The following is a 27,154-nucleotide window of genomic DNA, read 5'->3' as shown; positions in this document are numbered from 1 at the left end:
GTCAGATTGCCTTTCATTGGGGTGTTTAAGCCATTTACATTTAAGGTGATCATTGATAGGGTTGAGTGTGAGTCTATAATCTTGTTTTTGGTTCTGTATTTGTCCTATCTGTTCTTTGTTCCATTTTTATTCTTATTCTGCCTTTTTTTTGAGGGGGGGAGGATTGAGCATTGTTTATAATCCCATTTATCAATTATCTTTTAAAGAAGATAGGCAGACAGATAACAAGTAAATATAAAGCAACAAAAGTAAGAACTATGGAGAAAAACAAAGCTGGAGAAAGGAATAATAGAATCGATCTGCTTTGAGTAATGGGGGAGTTGGAGGCATTTTTCAGTAGGATGGTCAGGAAAGGTGTTACCTGAAAAGATGACATTTAAGAAAAGACCTGAAGCATAGAGGTATCATTTCATAAACTATATAAATGTCTAATCAATGTACTGTATACTTGAAACTAATAATAAAAAAAATTAAAAAAGAAAAAGAAAAAATCTGAAGAAGATGGAGCAAGTCATGTGGATATAGAAGAGAATTTCAGATAGAATAGCAATTGTAAAAGCCCAGAGGTTTATAATCATGAATGGGCCTAGTGAGTTCAGGAAGCAGCAAGGAAGTCAGTGTGGTTGGAGCAGAAAGGCAATGAAAGGCTAGATTGTGGAGCATTTTGCACGAGTCTCTGAATGAGATGGAAAGCTGCTGCAGGGCTGTGAGCTGGAAATGATATGATCTGACTTAAGTTTTGAAAGGATCACTCTGGCTACTGGATTGAACATAAACTGTTAGAGAAGAGGAGGAAGAACAGAACTACACTGTTCTGAAAGAAAGAAAAACACTTAGGAGGTTATTATAATAATCTAACTAGAGATGGTGATAACTCAGACCAGACCTGTGAGAAGTGGTTAGGTTCTGAATATTTTGAAGGTAGACATGAAGGATTGGCTGATAGATTGCATATGGGTATGAGTAAAGGAGAGGATTCAAAAATGTTTCCATACTTTTGACCAAAGGAAAAATAAGCATTGAATTATATCCTGAGATGGGTAAACTGTGGGAGTCAAATGCCAATAACAGCCTGTCACATAGTGGGTGCTTTGTGTTGGGAAAGGCAGTTGTGCGTGCAGTTTTTCGATCGCCTCTTGGCCTTGGGCCTGGAATACTTTCTTACCAAGTGATAGAGTCTTCACAACCTGTGCTCCTTTGTTCTGCTTAACCATCATATAACACCTGACCAACCCCACTGCTGTGGTTGTTGTCTGAGGGAAGGGGACAGGATCTTTCTACTGTAGCACAAGAGGGATGAGTACAGGCCAGCTGCCCTGCATGGCTGCTGAGAGGGACCTTCTGACCCCAGGGGAACCACCCCACTAATCATGCTGATCTTGATTAGTTTCTTCTCTGTGTGAGTAAAGTGCTCTTCCATCCAGTGCTCGACTGTGTTGTATTTTCCCTGGTGACTCCAGTACCAAGATGAAGTGGGAAAAGTGTTTGGACTTCTATTCCTGGTGATAGGCAACAGAATTCACTTGCCAGACACTTTGTAAATGATGAATGAATGGATGAATGAATGATAAGGTTTGTACTTCCAAGTTAGGGGCTGTTAATTTTGAGATGACTGTTAGATCTTTAAGTGGAGATGGTGAGTGGCCAATTAGATGTAACAGTTTGGAAGGCAGGGGAGAGGTCTACTGGGACTCTGTTGAAAGTCATTAGTTACAGCTTGAAAAATGCAGTGTTTCTGCCCTGCAAGAGACACATATAAGAATGTTCATAACAGCATTGTTTGTGTTAGACCTAAACTGGAAAATGGTATTCTATAGTTATGAAAATGAACTCACTCACTCAATTACAACAGCATCGATGAAACTAGATATAAAAGAATTCTTTCCATTTGATTCCATTCATATAAATAAAACTAAACAGTGGTGTTAGAAGTCACGATGGGAGGTTACCTTAGAAGGATTGGGAGCACGTAAGTATTGGGAGACAGCACTAGGGTACTTTTTGGAAAGTTGGTAATGTTTTGCTTCGTCACCTGGGTGGTGATTATATATTTGCTTTATCATCATTCATTGAGCTGTACATTTAAGTGTTGGATACTTTTCAGGATACACGTTACAATTCAAAAAAGGAAAAGTTAAACTATCATGTTAACATATTGCCTCCCAAAGAAATCGTTGATCAGACTCTAATTCTTAGCTCTCTATACTTGTGGTTTTAAGTGGGCATGAAACGTACAAGATAATGCATTTAAACTATGGTGGGGATTGTGTCATACAAATAACTGAGTTCCTAATACTGGGAAAGAGGCAGAATAACAACCACAGCAGGAAATAGTGCAGGGCTTAGCATACCAACCCCTTGACATCTAAAATATTATATGATCTTTAAGTATGGAATTTAAAGTGAATTAGAGAAAACTCAGTAGGAAATCTTGAGTTTATGACATTAAAGCTACGAACCTCACATACGAAACTATAAGATACAACATTATTTCTCAGTAGGATGCAGTAACCTTATAAAATATACTTGAGTAAGGTGTGTGTTATTTTGAGCTTTGAGCATTAAGGTGAGTCTATAATTTCTTATTTATACAGGATGTTTGTTAACGATATTAAAGCCACCTATGCAGTGTAACCTCTTAAGACCCAAACTTAAGACTCCCTCTCATGTACCTATCAGTCATGTCTTCCCTGACATTTTGATTTCATTGCCTCAACTCCCCCACTACAACTATAAACCAAATCTAACGAGATAAAATATAATGGGGATAAATGTAAGATCTCACATTTAAGTTCAGATGAAGAAAGTGAAAGTATGATTTACCAACATAGGTAATGAAGTTTCAGGAGGTTCGATTGATCTGAGATCACTCTTGAATGGCACTACCACTCAAAAGGTTAATGTCATTATAGGCTATAAGTAATAGGAGATAATTAGACCACACCAAGAGTATTATGGTCAATTTGGGGCACCATATTTTAAGAGTAACGTTGACAAATTAAAGCTCATCCAAAGGAAAGTACCAGGTTTTGAGGGGTTATGAAATATGATTATGTGGCTGAAGAAACTGAGACTCTGAAGTCTCACAGCACCCTGGTAAGGCATTATCCCCATTTTGCAGAAAGGAAATTGAGGCTGAGATGGTTAATGATTTATTAAAAGGTAACTGAAAAGTGGTTGGTTCAAGCCCATCTCTTGATTCTCAATCTAGTATTCTTTCTGTTTCAAAATATTGGTTTTAGTTACATTTTTAAAAAGCCTGACTGTTAGCCCTTATATGAGGATAAACTGCCGTTTACAACAACATGGATGGACCTTGAGATAACCATGCTAAGCGAAAAAAGTCAGAAGTTGAAAACCATATGATTTCACTTATATGTGGAATATAAAACTGAAAGCAACAAACGAACAAGACAGAGAGAGACTCATGGACATGGACAACAGTTTAGTGGTTACCAGAGAGAAAGTGGGAAGAGAGGGAGGTAGATAAGGGTAAAGGGGGTCAAATATATGGTGATGGAAGGAAATTTATTTTGGGTGGTGAACATACAATGCAATACACATATTATATATATATAATATATTATTGAATTATTTACTTGAAACCTATATGATTTTATTAACTAATGTCACCTCGATATATTTAATTTAAAATTAGAAATATGAAAAATTCAGAAATATGAAAAAACCAAACTTGAAACTGTAAGGGAATGATTACAGATTGAATGAGAAGAAAGGGGACATTCAGGGTAGGAAGATCAATGTGAGAAGATAATTTGGTTATCAGTATTATAAGTTTATTAGTATTACAGAAATGTATTGTCTTATACAGATTTCTCTCTCTCTCTCTCTCTCAAGGTTTTTGACTCCAATGAAGAATCTGGACATCTTGTTCTCACCATAGTTATATCAGGTCATTTCTTTATTTCGCAAGGACAGACACTACTGGTAGGTTTTATGCAATAGTTTAATATGCAAATATATTTCTTTATCTTCGTAGCTTTACATTAATTTTTGGATCTTCAAACTTCTTCATTCTCAATGAAATCCAAACAAGCATTTATTCAATGTTCTATAACAGAGGGAAATAAAAATACATACTGAATATTGCTTGTCCTAAAGGGGTTTAGGGTTTTGTTGGGAGTCAAAATTGATCAAAGGATTATTAACCAGTATTATAAAGGATTCTTAATTGGAGAGATTGGGTTGAAAATAGGTTAGGTTTATAGAGAAATGTGTGGAGGATTTTCCAGACAGGGTAAAGAGCAGTTATAGAAGGATAGATTTGAAGAAATAGCTAAAAGAAAACTTGAAGCATGCTATTATTGGTATAGCCCTCTATAGAACTCGAATTTTATAAAGATGCATTTATTCTTTATTCTAAATACACACACATACTGTAGGAAATTTTTGGAATGAAGAAATATATAAAGGAGAAAATAATTTTGTTTGAAAGTTTGTTTGAATTTGTATTTAGAAACAAAATGAATGAGGAAACAAGACAGTTATTAACTTCCAGTCAAAGAAATTATAGAAGAAAGTTATTACAACATTTAGCTGTGAATAATATCTATGTAGACATAAATTTCTACAAATATTTGCTGAATATCTACATAGGCATAAGTTATTAATTTAACAAATATTTACTAAGCAATTACTCTATGCTAGGCATTGTTCTACAAGCTAGGGATATAGTAGTGAACAGCAAAGACAAAAATCCCTGTCATTGTGTAGTATCATCATACATCATTGTAGTAGGGAGAAACAGCAATAAGCAAATAGGTCAGTCAAATGTATTTAAAAACATGATTTTTAAATGAATTCTTTGCATATTCTACTATAAAATGATGGCAGCACCCCCCAATTGTACACTGTGACCACTCATCTCTTCGTTTAAGTGAAATATAGCCTTATCCTTGAATGTGAGGTGACCTGCAAAGTCATCTTTGTGTTCCTTGTGGCTTTTAAAACTGAAGCACTAGTTATACTGTTTTGCTTTATCTGCCATCATTAGAGCTTTTATCAGTTGCAAGACATAACATTTCTTCTTCAGCTTTGAATGAATACTATTCCAGATGGTGGACTGAAGGGTGTCTAGCACACAGCTAATCTCCCTGTCAATATTGCAGGTCTTCGCCGAATGGTGACATTAATGCAGTTTGGCTTCCTCAGACAACAGGGGTCCACCCTGTGCTTTGTCTCTGCTCCATGTTTGCACCAGTGGCGAATGTTGTTACAAAATGATAGAGCTTTCTTTGTATAAATTCATGGAATGATTTTTGCACTGGAGCTATAAAACTAAGTTTATCAAATTACAAGACACCCATTGCTGAGAAATATAAGGATAACTCTACAATTTGGAGCAGGTTGCATATACATATAACTTAGACATTCAGTAAATCTTTAAATTCTTTTTAAATATTTACATAAAATAACATTCACTAATTTTAAGTGTTCAATTTGATGTGTTCGATTTGATGTGTATAGTTGTATAACCACCACCACGATCATGATATGAACATTTCAGTTAACCCAAAAAGTTTCCTTGTGCCCCTTTGCAGTCAGTCCCCTCTGCCCTGGAACCTAGCAAAAGCACTTACCTTCCCTGTCATCATAGTTTTGCCTTTTCTAGAATTTCATATATATGAAACCATATAGTATGCAGTCTTTTGTGTCTGGCTTCTTCCACTTAGTGTAATGCTTGTGAGATTCATCTAAATTTTTAATTCTGTTTCATTACTGAATAGTATTCCATTATATAGAGAAACCTAATTTGCTTATCCATTCAACTTTTGATTGACATTTGGGTTGTTTACACTTTTGGCTATCATGAATGTTGTTGGTGTAAACATTTGTATATAAGCCTTTGTGTGAACATATCTTTTCATATTTTTTGGTAAATTCCCAAGAGAGGAGCTATTGCTGAGTCATATGGTACATCTGTGTTTAACTTTATAAGAAACTGCAAAACTGTTTTCCAAAGTTGCATTCCCACAAACAATGATGAGGGTTCCAGTTGTTCCACATCGTCACCAACACTTGGTATTGTCAGTCTTTTTTAAGTTTAACTGTTTTAGTGGTTGTGTAGTACTATCTCATGATGGTTTTAATTTGCGTTCTCTTAATGACTAAGGATATTGAACATCTTTTTGTGTATTTATTTGCCATTTGTAAAATATCTTATTGGTATAGTATCTGTTCATATCTTTTAACAATTTTTAATCGAGTTGTTTGTCTTTTTATATTTGAATTATGAGCATTCTTATTCTGATGACAGCTCTTCTGTAGATATTTTTTTCCACTCTGTGGCTTGCCTTTTCATTTCTTAATAGTGTTTTTTGAAGAGTAGAATCCTAATATTTTAATGAAGTCCAATTTTTTTCTTATGGTTCATGCTTTTTATATGCTATTTAAGGAATTTTTGTCTACTCTAAGATTGTAATGATATTTTTCTGTTTTCTTCTAGAATTTTTATAGTCTTAGCTCTTGTATTTAGGCTTATGGTCCATTATGAATTTTTAGTATTATTTAATAATATTAATATTTATTATTATTATTTTGTATAGCATCCCTTCTCCTCAGTTAAAGCAATGTGGTATTGAAATGTGGAGTATAATCATGGATCTCAGGAATCTACTTCTGGAACCACTGAGTTAATTTTTAATATATGATTAGAGTTAAGGGTCTGGGTTAATTTTTTTTTTTTGCATGTAGATAACAATTGTTCCAGCACCATTTATTGAAAAGCTAGCTTTTCCTCATTGAATTACCTTGGCATCTTTGTTGAAAATCAGTTTGCTATGTATGTTGTGGGTCTATTTCTGGACCCCCTTTTCTGTTCTTTTGACCTATATGTCTACCCTTAGTCCAGTAACACATTGTCTTGATTACTTTAGCTTTGTTGTAATTTTTGAAATTGGTAGCATAATTCCATCAACTGTTATTTTTCAAAGTTGTTGTGACTATTCTAGGTCATTCGCTTTTCCATATAAATTTTAGAATTTATATAGCTTTCCTACCGAAAAAAAAAAAAGCCCACTGCAGTTTTGATTGGGATTGCTTTGAATCTATAAATCATTTTGGGGAGAATTAACTTTGAGTCTTCTCATTCATGAACATGTTATAACTCTGCATTTATTTACATCTTTTATTTATTCCATTTATTTATATACTTTCAGCTGTGTTTTATAATTCTCACAATAGGCCTTGCAAATATTTAGCTAAATTTACCCACAAATACTTAAAGAGTTTTTATGTTACTGTAAAGAGAGCTTTATAAAACATCTAATAGTTTGTTGCTTGTGTGTAGAAACACAATTGATTTTTTTTCATGTTGACCTTGTATCCTATGATATTGCTAAACTCATTTATTAGTTCTACAGCTTTTTTGGTGGGTTTTTTAGGATTTTCTACGTAGATGATAATGTTGTTTGAAATTAGATACTTTTGGATTCTTACTTTCCAATCTGTACACACCCCTATAATTTCCCCCAGAATATAGTGGCTAGGACATCTTTTACAATGTTGAATAGAAATGGTGAGAGTTGACATCTTTGCCTTTTTCCTGATCTTAGGGGAAAAGCATTCAGTCTTTTCACCAGTATGTATAATGTTAGCTGTAGGGTTTTATAGATGCCCTTTATCAGATTGAGAAAATTCTCTTGTTATAGTTTGCTGAGAGTTTTCAATCATGAATAGGTGTTGAATTTTGTTGAATGTTTTTTCTGAATCTGTTGAGATGGTTTTTCTTTTTATAGTTATGTGGATATAATACATTTTTAAAATATTCATTTCTTACTGAATCAACCTTTATTGTAGAAGTGTTTGATTTTTAAAATTATATACATTGTGCATGATAAAAATAAGAATGAATATTTTAAAAAACATTTTACCCCCTAAATTAAAGAAAAAATTTGTCAGTTCATACAATTTATTCATAGTACTTTTTGGGTTTCACAGGAACCAACATGCAGAAAAACAAACACATTTGGATTATAATACATTTCAATTGCACCCTCTCCCCTCATACTGAGTTGTGATATATTTTTAGAATTTTTCCCATAAAAGTTAGGGACAGGACAGCCATGGAAAGCTTTAACCACTTCTGTTTTAGTATGAGAATCAACTTGTTGGCATGGATTTAAATGTGCTATATTTGTAGTATCACATTTTTGTGGAAGCTACAAAACAAAAACAAAAACAAGATTATTTCTTTCAGGGAAACTGATGGCTAGGGCCCAGTAACAGCTCCCTCTGTGACATGTTTTGTAGAAATCCAAACAGGTCAAGAAAGCTTTGGGCTTTCTGTTTGGACCTGGGCAGCTATTTAAACTTAATTTCCCTTAAATTTCAAAGTTCTCTGATTGCTGCTTTTTATGAGGTTCATGGGAACTCAGTGCTGCAGGTTAAACTGTAGCTTCGTGTAATAGGTTTCCATTTTGCTTGTTCAGTTAACACATGCATTCAAGTGAGGACATCACTGCCAGAAGGCTCCGTGCAGACCCACCATTGGTCCTTCTAAATGTCATTTCTTTCAAAGAGTTGGTACAGCAAGAAGATGAGGAGACCTTGGACTTGGGCTCAACTGGCTTCTCCTTTCTAGTCTTGACATCTTAAACAAATTCTCCCTTGGCTATTTTGGGCTTTTAAAATTTGTTTTTAATTGTCATAAAATATATGTAACATACAACTTATTATCTTAACCATTTTTAAGTATATAGTTCAGCGGTATTAAGTACATTCACATTGTTGTGCATTCATCATCTTGAGAATTCTTTTAATTTTGCCAAACTGAAACTCTGTACCCATTAAACAATAACTCCCAATCCCCCCACCGGCCCAGGCCCAGGCCCTGGCAGCAACCATTCTACTTTATGTGTCTATGTATGTGACTACTCTAGGTACATCATATAAGTGAAATCATACAATATTTGTCCTTTTGTGATTGGCTTATTTCAGGTAGCATAATGTCCTCAAGGTTCATCTAGTTGTGGTATGTGTCAGAATTTCTTTCCTTTTTTAAGGCTGAGTGAAATTCCATTGTATGTATATACCACTTTTCTTTAGGCATCTATCAATGGACACTGGGGTTCTTTCCACCTTTTGCCTATTATGAATAATGCTGCTATAAACATAGGTATACAGATATCTCCTTGAGACCCTGCTTTCAGTTCTTTTGGGTATATGCTCAGAAGTTGGATTGTTGACTCATTTGGTAATTCTATTTTTAATTTTTTGAGGAACTGACATTTATTTTTCCATAGTTGGCTGCACCATTTAATACTCCCACTAGCAGTACACAGGGGTTCCAATTTCTCCACATCCTCATTAATGCTTATTTTCTTTTTTTTTTAATTGAGGTAGAATTGACATATAACATCATATTAGTTTCAGATGTACAACATAAATGATTTGATATTTATACACATTGCAAAATGATTACCACAATAATCTTGTTAAAATTCGTCACCTTGCATAGTTACAGATTTTTTTCTCGTGATGAGAACTTTTAAGATCTACTCTCTTAGCAGCTTTCAAATATGTGATACAGTAGTATTAACTGCAGTCACCATGGTGTATATTATATCTCCACAACTTATTTATTTTATAACTGTAAGTTTGTACCTTTTGACCCCTTTCATCCATTTCTTCCAACCCCTCACTCTTACCTTTGGCAGCCACCAGTCTGTTCTCTGTATCTGTGAGCTTGGTTTTTTGTTTTTGTTTTTAAATTCCACATGTAAGTCAGGTCATCCAGTATTTGTTTTTCTCCCTACTTATTTCACTTAGCATAATGCCCTCGAGGTCTGTGCATGTTGTCACAAATGGCCAGATTTCATTCTTTTTATGGCTAAATAATAGCCCATTGTTCTTTATTCATTCATAGATAGACTCTTAGGTTGTTTCTGTATTGTGACTGTTGTAAATAATGATGCTGGGAACATGGGGTGGGTATATCTTTTTGAATAAGTATTTTCATTTCCTTTGGGTAAATACCCAAAAGTAGGATTGCTGGGTCATATGGTAGTTCTATTTTTCATTTTTTTAGGACCCTCCATAGTGTTTCCCATAGTGGCTGTATCAATTTACATTCCCACCAACAGTGCACAAGGGTTCCCTTTTCTCCATATTGTTGCCAACACTTGTTATTTCTTGCCTTTTTTGGTAATAGCCATTCTAATACATGTGAGGTGATACCTCATCATGGCTTTGATTTGTATTTTCCTGATTAGTGATGTTGAGCATCTCTTCATGCACCTGTTGGCCATCTGTATGTCTTCTTTGAAAAATGTCTATTCAGATGTTTTTCTCATTTTTTAATTAGATTGTTTTTTAGTTGTCGAGTTGTATGAGTTCTTTATACATTTTAGATATTAACTCCTTATCAGATATATTGTTTGTAGATATTTTCTCCCATTAGATATGCTGCCTTTTCATTTTTTGATGGTTTCCTTTGCTGTGCGGAAGCTTTTCAGTTTGATTTAGCACCACTTGTTTGTTTTTGCTTTTGTTGGTTTTGCTTTTAATGTCAGATTAAAAAAATCATCACCAAGACCTGTGTTTTCTTAGAAACTTACCACCTATGTTTTCTTCTAAGAGTTTTATGGTTTCAGGTCTTATGTTTAAGTCTTTATCCATTTTGAGTTAATTCCTATATATGGCGTAAGATAGTGGTCCAGTTTCATTCTTATGCATTTGGCTCTCCAGTTTTCCCAGCACCATTTATTGAAGAGACTGTTCTTTCTCCATTGTATAATCTTGGCTCTTTTGTTGTAAATTAATAGACCATATATGTGTGGGGTCTCTGTTCTGTTATAATATGTGTCTGTTTTTATGCTAACACCATACTGTTTTAATTACTGTAGCTTTGTAATATAATTTGAAATCAGGGAGTGTAATGCCTCCAGTTTTATTCTTTCTTAAGATTGCTTTGGCTATTTGTGGTCTTTCATGGTTCCATACAAATTTTAGGATTGTTTATTTCATTCCTGTGAAAAATGGCATGTAATTTTGATAGAGATTCCATTGAATCTGTAGTGCTTTGGGTAGTATGGATATTTTAATAATATTCTTTCAATTTATGAGCATGGAATATCTTTCCATTTTTTGTGTCTTCAATTTCATTAATGTTTTATAATTTTCAGTGTACAGGTCTTTCACCTCCTTGTTAAATTTATTCTTAGGTATCTTAATATTTTTAATGTAATCATAAATAGGATGGCTTTCTTAATTTTTCTTTCTGATAGTTTGTTATTAGTATGTAGAAATGCAACAGATTTTTGTATAATGATTTTGTATCCTGCAAGTTTATTGAATTTATTTATTCTAACAGTTTTTTGGTGGAGTTTTTAGGACTTTATATAATATGTCATTTGTAAATAGCGACAGTTTCACTTCTTCATTTGCAATGAGGATGCCTTTTATTTCTCTTTCTTGCCTAATTGCTCTGGCTAGGACTTCCAATACTGTGCCGAATGGTGAGAGTGGGCATCTTTGTCTTCTTCCTAATCTTAGAGAAAAAGCTTTCAGCTTTTCACCATTGAGTATGATGTTAGCTGTGGGCTTGTCATATGTGGCCTTTGTTATGTTGAGATATGTTCCTTCTATACTCACCTTGTTGAGAGTTTTTATCATAAAAGGATATTAAATTTTGTCAAATGCTTTTCCTGCATCTACCGAGATGATTGTATAATGTTTTCTCCCTTCATTTTGTTAATGTGGTGTATCATGTTGATCGATTTGTGGATGTTGAACCATCCTCACATCCCTAGATTAAATACTACTTGATTGTGGTGTATTATCCTTTTAATGTATTATTGAGTTCGGTTTGCTGATATTTTGTTGAGTATTTTTGCGTCTGTGTTCATCAAGGATGTTGGCCTGTAATTCTGTGGTTTTTTTGTTTTTGTTTTTTGTTTTGTTTTGTTTTTTACAATCCTTGCCTGGTTTTGGTATCAGAGTTATGCTGGCCTTATAAAAATAAGTTTAGAAGCATTTGTCCTATTTTTGGGAGAGTTTGAGAAAGATTGCAATTAATTCTTTTTTTGAATGTTTGGTAAAATTCACTAGTAAAGCTTGTGAATTTTACAAGCTTTAAAATTGTAAAATGGCCTGGACTTTTTGGTCCTGGACTTTTGTTTGTTGGGAGGTTTTTGACTACTGAGTCAGTCTCCTTACTAGTATAATGATCTGTCCAGATTTCATATTTCTTCATGATTCAGTCTTGGTTGATTGTATGTTTCTAGGAGTTTATCCATTTCTTGTAGGTTATTAAATTTGTTGGCTTATAATTTTTCATAGTAGTCTCTTATTATCCTTTGTATTTTTGTGGTATCAGTTGTAAATCTCCTCTTTCATTTCTGATTTTGTTTATTCAAGTCCTCTTTTATTCTTGGTGGGTCTAGCTAAAAGTTTTTCAATTTTATTTATCTTTTCAAAGAGCCAGCTCTTAGTTTCATTGATCTTTTCTATTGTCTCTTTAGTCTCTATTTCTTTTCTTTTTTTTTTTATAGTAGCCATCATAATGCATGTGAGATAGTATAGTTTTTGGTTTCGATTTGCATTTCCTTGATGATTAGTGATATTGAACATATTTTTCATGTGCTTGTTGGCAATTTGTATATCTTCTTGGGAGAAATATCTATTCAAGTTCGTTGCCTATTTCCTGATTTTTTTTTTTTTGAGTTGTAGGATTTTTTTTTTTTAAACTATAAACCCCCCAAATATACAATACAGACACATATACATCAGCTGGTAAATGCAGCTTCTTTTTTGCTAAGTCTCATATGATTTCCATCTGTTCCCTTGTTTCCTCTTTCAACTTGGGCTAGGTGCATAATGAGCACTGTGAACCCTTTTTTGGGTGAGGACATTGAATTATTGGGGCACAGAGTTCTGTACCTTGCTGTACCCTCACCCAGTCATCCTTAAGTATGAGCTTGCTCCAGCTACCTGCTTCTTTGCTGCCTGCTCAGTCCTATGTGGCTCCTTCCCTCCTGATGCTGGAGCTCCTGATCATAGTGAATTTATTCTTCAGTAAGCTACCAACCATTTCCCCTCTCTCAAAAGTCTTTTTTAAAGCTGTGAAATTCATAATTCCTTTTGCTATATTTCTTTAAATTTAAAAACATATTATATTAATAATTGTAAATCTGCAAAGATCCACCTTTTATCAGCATCCTCCTTCTCAGCTCAGAAGTTGCAGAAGCCAGAGTCTCAAGCCAAGATTCTAAAGATATCTAAATGGGGGTAATTATTTCCTTAGACGTTAGCCTCTATTTCCAACCACTCCTTTTTTTTTTTTTTTTGAATCTCAGTTGGTTCTGATCTAGCACAAATGTCTTCACCTAAATAAAATTATGTCTTAAACACAGAAGTTAAATGGTCTTGAGACAATATGAAATCTGTTTTCTTGGGAAATATGGATCATCCTGGAAATGATGGGGAATCATAGTTTTTGTTTTGTTTTCCTTTTCACTTTTCACATGCAGCCTAAATATTCTTCCAAAAGAAATTGTCTTACTATTTACCAGTGAAAACATTATACATCTATTTAAGTGAACTCTGAAACCTTCAAAAACTTTTAACCTAGTTAGTTTAAAAAATATTTGTCCGAATTACAGTCTAGACTTCAGAATTTTCTGAGAGGAAAGGTTTAGCATAAACATTGAAAGTCAAGTCATTCACATAGTTAAACTCTTTAAATTAGAACCAGTCTTTTCTTTGACCTCTTTTTCTGGAAGGATCAAGGAAAACAAAGCTCTTCCTAACTTTATTACCATCCACTTCCTGCATTTAAAACCATTGGCATCAATTAACATCACTGTGTGTTTTGTTCCCTCTCATATATAGAGAGTTGGGTTAGCAAGAGTTAAAGCATTTTGCTGCTCTATTTTTATACTTTCCCATATCTAAATAAACTTTAGCTCTTATGCATTACTACACTAAAAAGCTGCTGACTATGAGAAGCACATGAAAGGGTCCTCTATATGCTTCATAACTCTTAACTCCCTGGCTTTTCACATCTCTTTAGGAATCTGTGATCATCCTTACCACCTTAGTTAGTGAGAGACCAGTTAATTAGGCTTTAGACTATCTTGACTTTCCTCTTATAAATTATCCATTGGGCTCAGTTGGTCAGAAGAGAATAGTCTGTGAACTCTGCTCCTAATGACTACTCCAGAAAAAAACTCACATACCTGCTCCAGTCTATCTCGTCTCCACCCAGACTTCCTCAGGCAGCAGTTCCCTCACTGCCTTGCCAACAATCCTTCCAAACTCGTTTAACAAGGGTAGTGGTGTGTCTGTGCCAGTCTCACTCTGATGTCAAATCATGCATTTCAGGTTGGTGGAAGGAGAAAGCACACTCATACACGATGGAGTTAGATTATGTTCCTTGCTTAATTGGCAAAGGGAATATAATCTTATTAGAAGCGAGGAGACCACACATGATTATAGTAGATACAGTGAATCTCATCAGAGCTTTCCCTAATCCTGTTGTATGGTGACACTGGTTTTTGCCAGGCTCTGGAAATACTCACTTTTTGCTAAGCCACGGACCTTTTGTACTTGTGATTTATGTTATCACACTGGAAAAAAATTATCAGTTAGCTTCTGATTAAGGGAATATTTACAAGGATTGGATTCTCATCTGCGTCTTTTTCTAAAATTGAAAGCTGTCCATGCTCAAATGTTTCTGCAAGCTTTTTAGCATTCTGGAAATCCACAGCGTCCTTCACATTTTCTATTGGGATACTGGGATTTTGTTGTTGGTATTGCATTATCTCTCTAGAGTAAGAATATTTAATCTTTGTATGTTGAAATCTTTTTCTTAATTTGTTATTGCTTTTTTGAAAATAAGTTTTATTGGCATATAACTTATATACAATAAAATGCCTTCACTGAGTTTTGATAAATGTATACAACTATACAAACTATCATCACTATGATGATATGTAACATTTCTCTTATCCCCCAAATTTCCTCATGCTTACCCACCTTCATCCTCAGGCAAATACTTTCTATCTGCTCTGTTTTCTGACATTACAGATTAGTTTTGCCTCTGGTAACAATTGAAATAAATGAAATTATATAATATATACTTTGTGTCTGGCTTCTTTTACACAGCATAATGTTTTTGAGATTTGTTCATGTTATGTATATCATGTTCTCTTTGATTGTTGATTAAAATTTCATTTTATGGGTGTACTACAATTTGTTTATCCATTTATATGTTGATTCACCTGGAGCAATTATGAATAAAGCTTCTGTGGATATTTGTATACAAGTCTGTGCGGACATCTGTTTTAATTTCTCTTGGGTATATACCTAGGAGTAGAATTTCTGAGTTGCATGGTTAGTGTATATTTAACTTTATAAGAAATTTCTCTACTATTTTTCAAAGCGATTGTATGATTTTGCTTTCCCGCCAGCCCTGTTTGATAGTCCATGTTGCTCTACATTCTTGCTAACACTTAGTATCGTCAGCTTTTATAATTTCTGGTATTCTAGTGTGGTGTAATGGTATGTCATTGTGGTTTAATTCTAATTTCCTGGATGACTAATGAAGTGTATCTTTCATATGCTTATTGGCCAGTTTAAGAAACAGAATTTTTTTGCTGTATAATTGTTATATAACGTTTTATTAGTTTTGGGTGTACAGCATAATTATTTGATATTTGTATATGTTGTGGAATAATTACCACAATAAGTCTAGTTAACATCCATCATCTTATATAGTTACAACAATTTTTTTGTGATGAAAGCTTTTAAGATCTACTCTCAGCAACTTTCAAATACATAATACAGTGTTATTAACTATGATCATTATGCTGTGTATTATATCTTTAGACTTATTTATTTTATAGCTGGAAGTTTGTACCTAAGAAGCAGAATTTTTTGAGTACCCCAGAAACCTCTTTCTTTTTGCTTCTGGTCACTGTTATATACCACCACCCTCCCAAAGGCTAACCACCATTTTGACTTCTGACAGTACAGATTAGTTTTTCCCATTTTTGTTCTTTAATATATAAAATGAATAGGACAGGACTCTTCTGTGTCTGGCTCCTTTTACTCATTATAATATTTATGAGACTTGTCCATGTGCAGTTATAGATTGTCCATTCTTGTTTGGTGAATATATCACAATTTACTTATTAATTGTATTGTTGATGGGTATTAGGGTAATTTCCAATTTTTAGCTATTAGAAATAGTGCAGGGTCTTTCAGTCAAGAGGACAGAGTATGTAGACTCTGTGCTTTGTCCCACAAACACATCAAAATTACAACTAAATTATAGAACAACTATCATTGAGAACCACTTGAAGACTAGCTGAACAGAATTTCTATAACTAAGAGTATGAAGAAGCCATGCCGAGGCTGGTAGGAGGGGCAGAGCTGTGGAACAGACTGGTCTCACACCCATCTCTTACCATTGAGAATTAGAGGGGTATCTCAGTTGCAGAGATCTCCCCTGAGGATCAGGGGGTCCCAGCCCCATACCAAGCTCCCTAGTCCAGGGCTCTAGTACTGGGAAGAGAAGTCCATATAACATCTGATGGTGAAAAGCAGTGAGATTTGTGACTGAGAAACACAATGGGCTGCTGGGGACCTAGGTGCTGCAAGTCTTAAAAGGCCCACTCACAAACTCACTGGCTCAGAGCTCCAGCACAGAGGCATCATCTCAAAAAGTGCCAGCAACATACGGAGAGGAAATGAATTGACGCTTCAGGGCAATGCTGGAGGAGCAGGGGTTAAGATAGCTCTCTCTGGGACAGAAGTGCTGGCAAGCACCATTTTTCTTTTGTTGAGCCCTCCTTCAACCCAGACTGCAGGTGCAGATGGGTACCAAATTTGTACTCTCCATTAACGTGGCTAGCACTGTTTGCCCCACCCTGGTGATTCTCTGAGATCCTACCCTAGCCAACTCACATGTTCAGCCCCAACCTCTTTCAGTGGCTTTTCCACATAAATCACCTGCTTTACCTCATGCTATAGACTTTCCTAAAATCTCTCAAAAGTCTACAACTCCCGCCCCGCAAAAAAAAGCAGCAGCTGGCCTCAGCATACCCCAGCATACCTCTTGCTAAGTGGCCCTAAGCCTGGCACTACTGGCATCCAGCCTCAGTTCACAGAATAGCCTCTTCATGCTGAGCCCAGGTGGCTACCAACCACAGATCACTTTGAAGCTTCTACCAGGTGGTCTCAGGCTGGGCACTGGTAGAAGCTGACCTAGACCTACACCAAAGCCCCTTCCAAGAGGCCCCAGAACCAACAGATCCAGTAACAACTTTAGACTATACCAGAGTACCACTTAATTAGTTCCACGGATGACACACCTAAAGAGTGGACTCAATAGGTACTAAAGCAAATCCTACTCTGCAAATAACCCCTCTCAACAGTTCATTCACTGTAGAAATGGGCAGTCCTCAAAACCAGTCAACCTTAGTGTCAGTTTCACCCACTGGTGTGCCAACAGCTATCAAAGATCAACTACAACAGGAGGACACACACAGTTTACACAAGGGCCACCCAGGTCAGTTGACCAAGGAGATTGCACCACTGGGCCCAACCAGACACCTACTACATAAGGACACCCTGCCAAGACTGGCAGAATAGCAGATCTACATAGTAACACACACAGGGAGGCAGCCAAAATGAGGAAACAGACATTTCCAAAGTAAAAGAAGAAGGCAAAACTCTAGAAAAAGAACTAAACAAAATGGAGGCAAGCAAACTACCAGATACAGAGTTCAAAACACTGGTTATAAGGATGCTCAGTGAACTTATAGGAAGAGTAGATGAACTCAGTGAGAACTTTAACAAAGAGATAGAAACAAAGAGACAATAAGCATAAAAAAAGACCTCAAAACCATAAAAAAGAACCAGTCAGATGAAGAATACAATAACTGATATGAAGAATACACTAGAAGGAATTTATATTAGATTGGATGAAGCAGAGTATTGAATCAACGATTTGGAAGACAAAGTAGCAGAAAACTCCCAAAAAGAAGAAAAGAAAAATGAGGAAAGTTTAAGAGACCTCTGAGACAATACCAAGGATACTAACATTCACATCATAGGGCTACCAGAAGGAGAAGAGAGAGACTAAGGGATTGAGAATCTATTTGAAGAAGTAATGACAGAAAACTTTGCTAATGTGGTTAAGTAAATACACATACAGGTCCAGAAAGCACAGAGTCCCAAGCAAGGTGAACTGAAACAGGCCCACACCAAGACACATCATAATTAACATGCCAAAAGTTAAAGAGAGAATCCTAAAAGCAGCAAGAGAAAAGCAGCTAGTTACTTACAAGGGTACTCCCATAAGAATATCAGCTTATTTCTCGACAGAAAATTTGCAGTCCAGAAGGGATTGGCATGAAATAGTCAAAGTGATGAAAAGTAAGAACCTACAACCAAGACTACTCTACCTAGCAAAGCTATCAGTTAAAATTGAAGGTGAAATAAAGAACTTCCTGGACAGGAAAAAACTGAAGGAATTCATCACCATCAAGCCAGTATTACAAGAAATGTTAAAGGGACTTCTTTAAGAAGAGAAGGGGAAAAATCATAAAGATGAATAATAAAATGTCAATAACTATGTTATTATCTGTTGGTAATCATTTTAAATGTAAATAGATTCAATCCTCCAAATAAAAGACATAAGGTGGCTGAATGGATAAGAAAATGAGGCCCATACATATGCTGTCTACAGGTGATCTACTTCAGATTAAAAGACACACACGAACTGAAAGTAAAGGGATGGAAAAAGATATTTCATGGAAATGGAAAAAAAGGCTGGGGTAGCAATATTTATATCAGACAAAATAGACTTTAAAACAAAGAGACAAAGAAGGGCATTACATAATGATAAAGGGAGCAGTCCAGCAAGAGGACATAACCCAAGTAAACATATAAGCACCCAACTTAGGAGCACCTACATATATAAAGTAAATATTGACCAGCATAAAGGGAGAGATCAACAATAATCCATAGTAGGAGACTTTAACATCCATTGACACCAATGGACAGATATTCCAGACAAAAAAATCAACAAGGAAACAGTGACCTGAAATAACATGCTAGAACAGGTAGATTTAATTGACATTTTTAGAGTGTTTCACTCCAAAGTGGCAGAATATACATTCTTCTCAAGTGTACATGGAACATTTTTCAGGGTAGACCACATGTTAGGCCACAAAACAAGTCTCAGTAAATTCAAGAAAATTGAAATCATATCAAGCCTCTTCTCTGACTACAATGGTATGAAACTAGAAATCAATTACAAGAAAAAAAATTGAAAAATACACAAAAACATGGAGGCTAAGTAACATGCCACTAAACAATGAATGGGTTAACAGTGAGATCAAAGAAGACATCAAAAGCTACCTAGAGACAAATGAAAATGAAAACACAACAACCCCAAATCTATGGTACACAGTGAAAGCAGTTCTAAGAGGGAAATTCATAGCAATACAGGCCTACCTCAAGAAACAAGAAAAATCTCAAATAAACAATTGTACCTTATACTTAAAAGAACTAGAAAAAGAACAGCAAACAAAACCTAAAGTGAATAGAAGAAAGGAAATAATAAAGATCAGAGCAAAAATAAAAAAAATTCGTCTAGAAAAACAATACAAAAGATCAATGAAACCAAGAGCCGATTTTTTGAAAAGATAAACAAAATTGATAAACCTTTAACCAAACTCATCAAGGAAAAAGAAGAGGACCCAAATAAAAATCAGAAATGGAAGAGGAGAAGTGACAACAGACACCACAGAAGTACCAAGAATTAAAAGAAAATACTATGAGCAGAATGTACCAACAAATTGAACAATTTGGAAGAAGCGAATACAATCCTAGAAACATACAATCTCCCAAGACGGAGTTAAGAAGAAACAGAAAATCTGAACCAACTAATTACCACTAACAAAATTAAATCAATAATCAGAAAGACTCCCAGCAAACAAAAGTTCTGGACCAGATGGCTTCACGGGTGAATTTTACCAAACGTTCAAAGAAGTAACACTTATTCTTCTCAAAATATTTCAAAAAATTCAAGAGGAGGGAAGGTTCCCAAGCTCATTTTACAAGCCTGCCCTTACTTTGATTTCAAAACCAAAGACAGTACAAAAAAAATTATAGGCCAATATTCTTAATGAACATAGATGCAAAAATCCTCAACAAAATATTAGCAAACCGAATTCAACAATACATTAAGAAGATCATACACCATGATAAAGTTGGATTTATTCCTGGGATGCAAGACTGATTCAACATCCACAGATCAATTAGTGTGGTACCCCACATAAACAAAATGAAGGATAAAAATTATATGATCATATCAATAGATGCAGAAATAGCATTTGACAAAATCCAGCATCCATGTATCATAAAAACTCTCAGCAAAGTGGGAATAGAGGGAACATACCTCAACATAGTAAAGGCCACATATGAGAAACCCACATCTAACATCATCCTCAACAGGAAAAAGCAAAAGTGTTTTCCTTAAGATCAGGAACATGACAAGAATGTCCACTTTTACCACTTTCATTCAACATAGTACTGGAAGTCCTAGTCGCAGTAGTCAGACAAGAAAGAAAGGCATCCATATTGGAAGTAAAACTGTAATTATTTGCAGATGACATGATACTATATACAGAGAACCCCAAAGATTCCACCGAAAAAACTATTAGAACTGATATTGAATCCAGTAAAGTAATAGGATACAAAATTAATATTTAGAAGTCAGTTGCATTTTTTAAATTTTTTATTTTATTATTAGTTCCAAGTGTACAATACATTGGTTAGACATTTATATTGTTTATGAAGTGACCCCGCCGATTACTCTAGCAACCATCTGGCTCTACACATAGCCATTACATTACTGCTGACTGCATTTCTTATACTGTGCTCCCCATACTCATGGCCATCTATCAACTACTTGTTTGCACTTCTTTAACCCTTCACCCCTTTCTCCCAGCCTCCCAACCCTCCTCCCTTCTGGCCATCACCAGATTGTCCTTTATATTTGTGAGTCTATTTTCTATTAGTTTGGTTTTTTTGTCCCTTAGATTCTGCATATAAATGAAATCATATGGTATTTATCTTTGTCTGACTTATTTCATTGAGCATAATAACCTCTAGGTCCATCAATGTCGTTGCAAAGATAAGACTGAATTTTTTTATGGCTGAGTAATATTACATTGTGTTTATGAGCCATAACTTTATCCAATCATCTGTTGATGGGCATTTAGGTTGGTTCCATACCTTGGCTGTTGTAAATAGTGCTACCATGAACACAGGGGTTCATAGATCTTTACAAATTATTGTTTTGGTTTTCTCTGGATAAATACTCAGAAGTTCAATTACTGGATCAAAAGGTATATCCATTTTTAATTTTTTGAGGAACCTCTAGACTGTTTTCCATAGTGGCTGTACCAATTTGTAATCCCACTAACAGTGTATGAGAGTTCCCTTTTCTCTACATCCTTGCCAACCCTTGTTGTTCTTTGATTTATTGATGATAGCCATTCTGACAGGTGTGAGGTGATATCTCATTTTGGTTTAATTTGCAATTATCTGTTGATTCTTGAGCATCTTTTCTTATATCTGTTGGCCATATGTAGTTCCTTGTTGGAGAAATATCTATTCAGATTTTCTGCCCATTTTTTAATTGGATTTTGTTGTTGTTGTTGTTGAGTTGTATGAGTTCTTTATATATTTTAGATATTAACCCCTTATCAGATGTATCATAAGCAACTTTTCCCCTTCAGTAGGTTGTCTTTTTGTTTTGTTGATGATTTCCTTTGTTGTGCAAAAACTTTTTAGTTTGATGTAGTCAAACTACATTTGTTTATTTTTTATTTTGTCTCCCTTTTGTCTCCCTTGCCCAGGGAGATATGTCCCAAAAGAAATTACTAGTAGAAATATTAGAGAGATTACTGCTTATGTTTTCTTCTAGAAGTTTTATGGTTTTGGGTCTTACATTTAAGTGTTTAATCCATTTTGAGTCTATTCTTGTATACAGTGTAAGAGGGTGGTTCAGTTTTGTTTTGTTTTGTTTTGTTTTTGCACATATCTGTCCAATTTTCCTAGCACCATTTATTATACTGTCTTTACTCCATTGTATATTGTTGCCTCCTTTGTCATAGTAAATGAATGCATAGGCATGGCTTTATTTCTAAGCTCTCTATTCTGTTCCATTGATCAGTGTATCTGTATTTATGCCAGTACCATGCTGTTTTGACAACTGTAGCTTTGTAGTATAGTTTGATATCAGGTAATGTGATACCTCCAGGTTTGTTCAGAAGTCAGTTGCATTATTGTATACCAATAATGATCTATCAGGGAAATTTAAAAAACAATCCCATTTACAATTGCATCAAAAAGCATAAAATACTAGGAATAAATTTAACTAAGGAGGTAAAAGACCTGTACTTGGAAAATTATAAGTCATTGAAAAATAAAAACGAAGTAATACAAATAAACGGAAGCATATCTATGCTCATGGATAGGAAGAATTAACATCGTTAAATTAAAGTGTCCGTACTACCCAAAGCAATCTACAAATTCAATGCAATCCCTGTCAGAATACCAATGGCAATTTTTAGAGAAGTAGAACAAATAATCCAAAATTGTATATAGCACCATAAAAGATTTTGAATAACCACAGCAATCTTGAGAAAGAAGAACAAAGTTGGAGGTATTACACTACCTGATATCAAACTATACTACAAGGCTATAATAATTTTAAAAAATGTGGCAGTGGTGTAAAAACAGACACACAGATCAATGAAACAGAATTGAAAGCCTAGAAATAAATCCACACCCATATACTAATTTAATATATGACAAAGGAGGCAAGATTATACAACGAAGACATAGTCTCTTTAATAAATGATGATGTGAAAACTGGACAGACACATGCAAAAAAAATGAAATTGGATAACTTTATTTTACCATATACAAGATAAACTCAAAATGCATTACAGACCTGAATGTAATTACAGACCTGAATGTAATTAAATGTAAGACCTGAAACCATAAAACTACTAGAGGGAAACAGAGGCAGTAAACTCTTCAACATTGCTTTTAGAAATATTTTTTTGGATTTCTCCTCAGGGAAGGTAAACAAAAGAAAAAAACAAATGGGACTACATCAAACTAAAAAGTTTTTGCACAGCAAAGGAAACCATCAACAAAATAAAATGACAACGTACTTAATGGGAGAAGATAGTCTCCAATGATACATCTGTAAGGGGTTAATATCCAAAATACATAAAAAACGTATACAACTTAACACCAAACACCCCCCTGCAACAAGTCAATTGAAAAATATGCAGAGGACCTTAATAGATATTTCTCCAAAGAGGAAATATAGATGTCTAATAGACATATAAAAAGATGCTCAAGGTCTGTAATCATCAGGGAAATGCAGATTAAAACCACAATGAGTGTTTTGTGGAAACATGGCAGAGTGAGACTTCCCAGATCTCTTCCCATGAAACAACAATAAGCTGAACATCTAAAACTCAACAAAAAACACCCCAACTGCACAAGCATGTCTGAGCGTGGGATCTGCGCATAAGAGCTACCACAGGTGAGAACCCCGGGTGTCGGGTGGTGGACTGGGAGTAATGAAGAAGCTGCCTCCTGCAACTGCCAGAGCTCCTTGCAGGAGGAGTGGGAAGGGTGAAGGAGTGTTAAGTTCAAGCGGCAAGTTTCCTGAACATTCCTGCCTGGGATAGCTGTGGCTGAAGTGCCCAGTCATCAGGGCAGAAAATAGAGAAGAGGGATGGGACCGCAGAGGAACAACAGCTGATTTTTGCTGGCCACAGTTGTAAAACTGAGGCTGAGCTGCAGCCCTCAACCCCCAATGCAGAGGGCCCCTCCCCCAATATCCTCCTAGACCACCTTGGAGCCCCAGGGGAATCTGAGCAAACACTGCTGAGACTGTAGCTGACATTGACAAGGACTGAACTGAGGGTAGAGAGCATGATTAAATATCTACAAGAAAATTTAAAAAGCATTATTAAGAGTTAATATAAAGCAGGGATCCAAGAGGCTTAGACTCCACCTACTGGAAACCAAAAGAAAACTGCCTTCTTTGCAACAGGCTAAAGAGAGAACTTTATATAATATATCTTTCTGGAAAAACAGAATACACTTCCATTAATGCCCAGGTGGAGAAATAGTACATTAAACACTATGAACAACCAAGGTGACAAGGCATCTCAGAAAGAAAAAGATCTCCAGAAAATAAGCTTACAGACATAGAAATATGCAATTTAAATGACAGAGAATTCAGGATGGTACTTCTGAAAAAACTCAATGAGATCCAAAACAACTCAAATCAACAATTTCAGGAATTGAAAACACAACTAGATGAGCAGAGGAAGGGGATTGAAACCCTCAAAAAGAACCAAATAAAACTTCTGGAGATGAAGAACACACTGCAAGAGATGAAAAATGAAATAGCAAGCTTGAGAAATAGAGTTGACCAAATTGAGGAAAGGATCAGTGATATCAAAGACAGAAATCTAGAAATCAGAAGGAAGAAGAGAGAAACCGAAGAATGAAAAATAATGAAAGAGAAATTCAAGAACTAGCTGATACCATCAGGAGAGGAAACATAAGAATAATGGGCATTCTCAAAGGGGAGGAAAAGGGCAGGGATTAGAAAGCATTTTCAGACAAATAGTTGACTAGAACTTCCCAAATCTAAGGAATGAGCTGGAGCTTGGAATTCAAGAAGTCAACAGAACACCCAATTATATCAACCTCAAAAGGCCTTCACCAAGATATATCGTATTAAAATTATCAAAAATCAACGACAAAGACAGAACTCTCAAGGCAGCCAGGGAGAAAAAAATGGTAATGTATAAAGGTAAACCCATTAGATTATCCTGGGACTTCTCAGCGCAAACCTTACAAGCCAGAAAAGAATGGAATCAAATATTTAAACTATTAGATGAAAGGAACTACCAGCCTAGACTAATGTATTTAGCTAAGCTCTCCTCTAGATATGAAGGAGAAATTAGACTTTTCCAGACATACAGAAATTGAGGGAATTCTCCACTACAAGGCCTGCACTGCAGGAAATACTGAAAGGAGTCAGTTCACCTAAAACAAAATGACACACAAAAAATACATAATTAGGAGTAAAGTGACTATCGAGCAAATAGAAGCAGAGGAGTGCAACCCTTACTAAGAAAAAGGCATTATAAACTTAATAAGAAGAGAATTGCTATAACAAAGATAGTAATGAACATTCAGCATACATAGGAACAAATTGAGATAACAATGACTGAAAGTGGGGTGGGGGGGATTCAAAGATCCAAATTCGCAAAGAGGAATGGAGATAAGGCACACGAAGAAGATAATGGATGACCGTATATATCTAACTATCTTTTACATATTCATAATGGTAACCACACACCAAAGATTCAGAACTGTTGTATATAACATAAAATCAGAAGGAAACCAGAGATAAAACCCACAAAAGCCAACTAAAATAAAGAAAACAGAAGCACAAGGACAAGGAAGCAATGGAAACACTGAGCTAAAATGGCTATAAGAAGACCTCATATTTCAATAATCACCCTAAAGGTAAATGGATTGAACTCACAAATAAAAAAGCAGAATTGCAGAATGGATCAAAAAAACAAAACCGAACCATAGGCTGACTTCAGGAGACACATCTCAGCTCCAAAGACAAATATAGACTCAAAGCAAAAAGGTGGAAAATGATATTTCAAGCAAATGGCATTCAGAAAAAAGTGAGAGTAGTGGTACTAATATCAGATGAAATAGACTTCAAAATAGAAAAGGTAAAGAAAGATACTGATGTAAAGGGAATCATGCACCAAGAAGACATAATACTTATTAATAACTATGCTCCCAATCAGGGAGCCCTGAAATATGTAAAGCAATTACTAACAGAACTAAAGGGAGAAAGAGACCAAAACACTATTGTAGTAGTGGATCTAAATATCCCACTATCAGATCTGGACAGATCATCCAAACATGAAATGAATAAGGAAATAACATCCTTAAATGATACATTAGACCAACTGAACATAATTGACATTTATAGAGCCTTCCATCCCCAAACAGCTGCTTATACATTCTTCTCTAGTGCACATGGAACATTCTCAAAAATTGACCACATACTGGGACACAGAGTTAGCCTCAACAAATATAAGAGGGTTGAAATCATACCAACCATATTCTCTGATCATAATGTTCTGAAACTAGAGATCAACTGCAAAATGAAAGCAGGAAGAACCACAAATACATGGAGATTAAACCACATGCTACTGAAGAATGACTGAGTCAGAGAAGAAATAAAAAGAGAGATCAAGAGATACATAGAAACGAATGATAATGATAGTACAACATATCAAAACTTTTGGACATGGCAAAAGTGGTCATAAGAGGAAACTTTATATCATTACAAGTCTATCTCCAAAAACACGAATGAGCCCAAATAAACAACCTAACACTTCATCTTAAAAAACTAGAAAAGGAAGAACAAATGAAGCCTAAAATCAGCAAAAGGAAAGAAATAATCAAAATTAGAGCAGAAATAAATGTAATTGAAAACAAACAAACAAAAGAATGATAGAAGAAATAAATGCAACAAAGAGCTGGTTCTTGAGAAGATTAATAAAATTGACAAACCCCTGGCTAGACTCACTAAAGAAAAAAGAGAAAGGACACAAATAAAATCAGGGATGAAAGAGGGTGAAATTATGGCTGACATCGCAGAAATACAAAGGATCATACAAGAATACTATGAAAAAGTATATAACACTGAATTTAATAACCTAGAAGAAATGGACCAGTACTTAGAAACATACAACCTTCCTAGACAGAATCAAGAAGAACTGGAAAATCTAAATAGACCGATCAGCAGTATGGAAATTGAAACAATCATCAAAAACCTACCAAAAAGTAAAAGTCCAGGACCAGATGGCTTCACAGTGAATTAATTCTACCAAACAATCAAAGACGATTTAATACCTATTCTCCTCAAACTCTTCCAAAAAATTGAAGAGGAGGCAATATTTCCCAACACATTTTATAAGGCCAATATTACTCTGATACCAAAACCTGGTAAAGATAACACAAAAAAGAAAACTACAGACCA

General features: G+C 35.1%; 1 protein-coding gene across 1 annotated transcript in view; it reads left to right on the top strand.

Moving 5' to 3' along the window:
- The window catches only part of REC114 (REC114 meiotic recombination protein), a 112,828-nt gene that overhangs the window by 32,902 nt on the left and 52,772 nt on the right, over positions 1 to 27,154 (top strand). Inside the window, 1 exon segment of the mRNA XM_011375483.2 lies at positions 3,859 to 3,948. Within this exon segment, the coding sequence (XP_011373785.1) occupies positions 3,859 to 3,948 (90 nt within the window).

The sequence above is a fragment of the Pteropus vampyrus genome, unplaced genomic scaffold (assembly GCF_000151845.1).
Source record: "Pteropus vampyrus isolate Shadow unplaced genomic scaffold, Pvam_2.0 Scaffold10, whole genome shotgun sequence".
NCBI lineage: Eukaryota > Metazoa > Chordata > Mammalia > Chiroptera > Pteropodidae > Pteropus > Pteropus vampyrus.
This window is presented reverse-complemented; position numbering and strand designations above follow the sequence as displayed.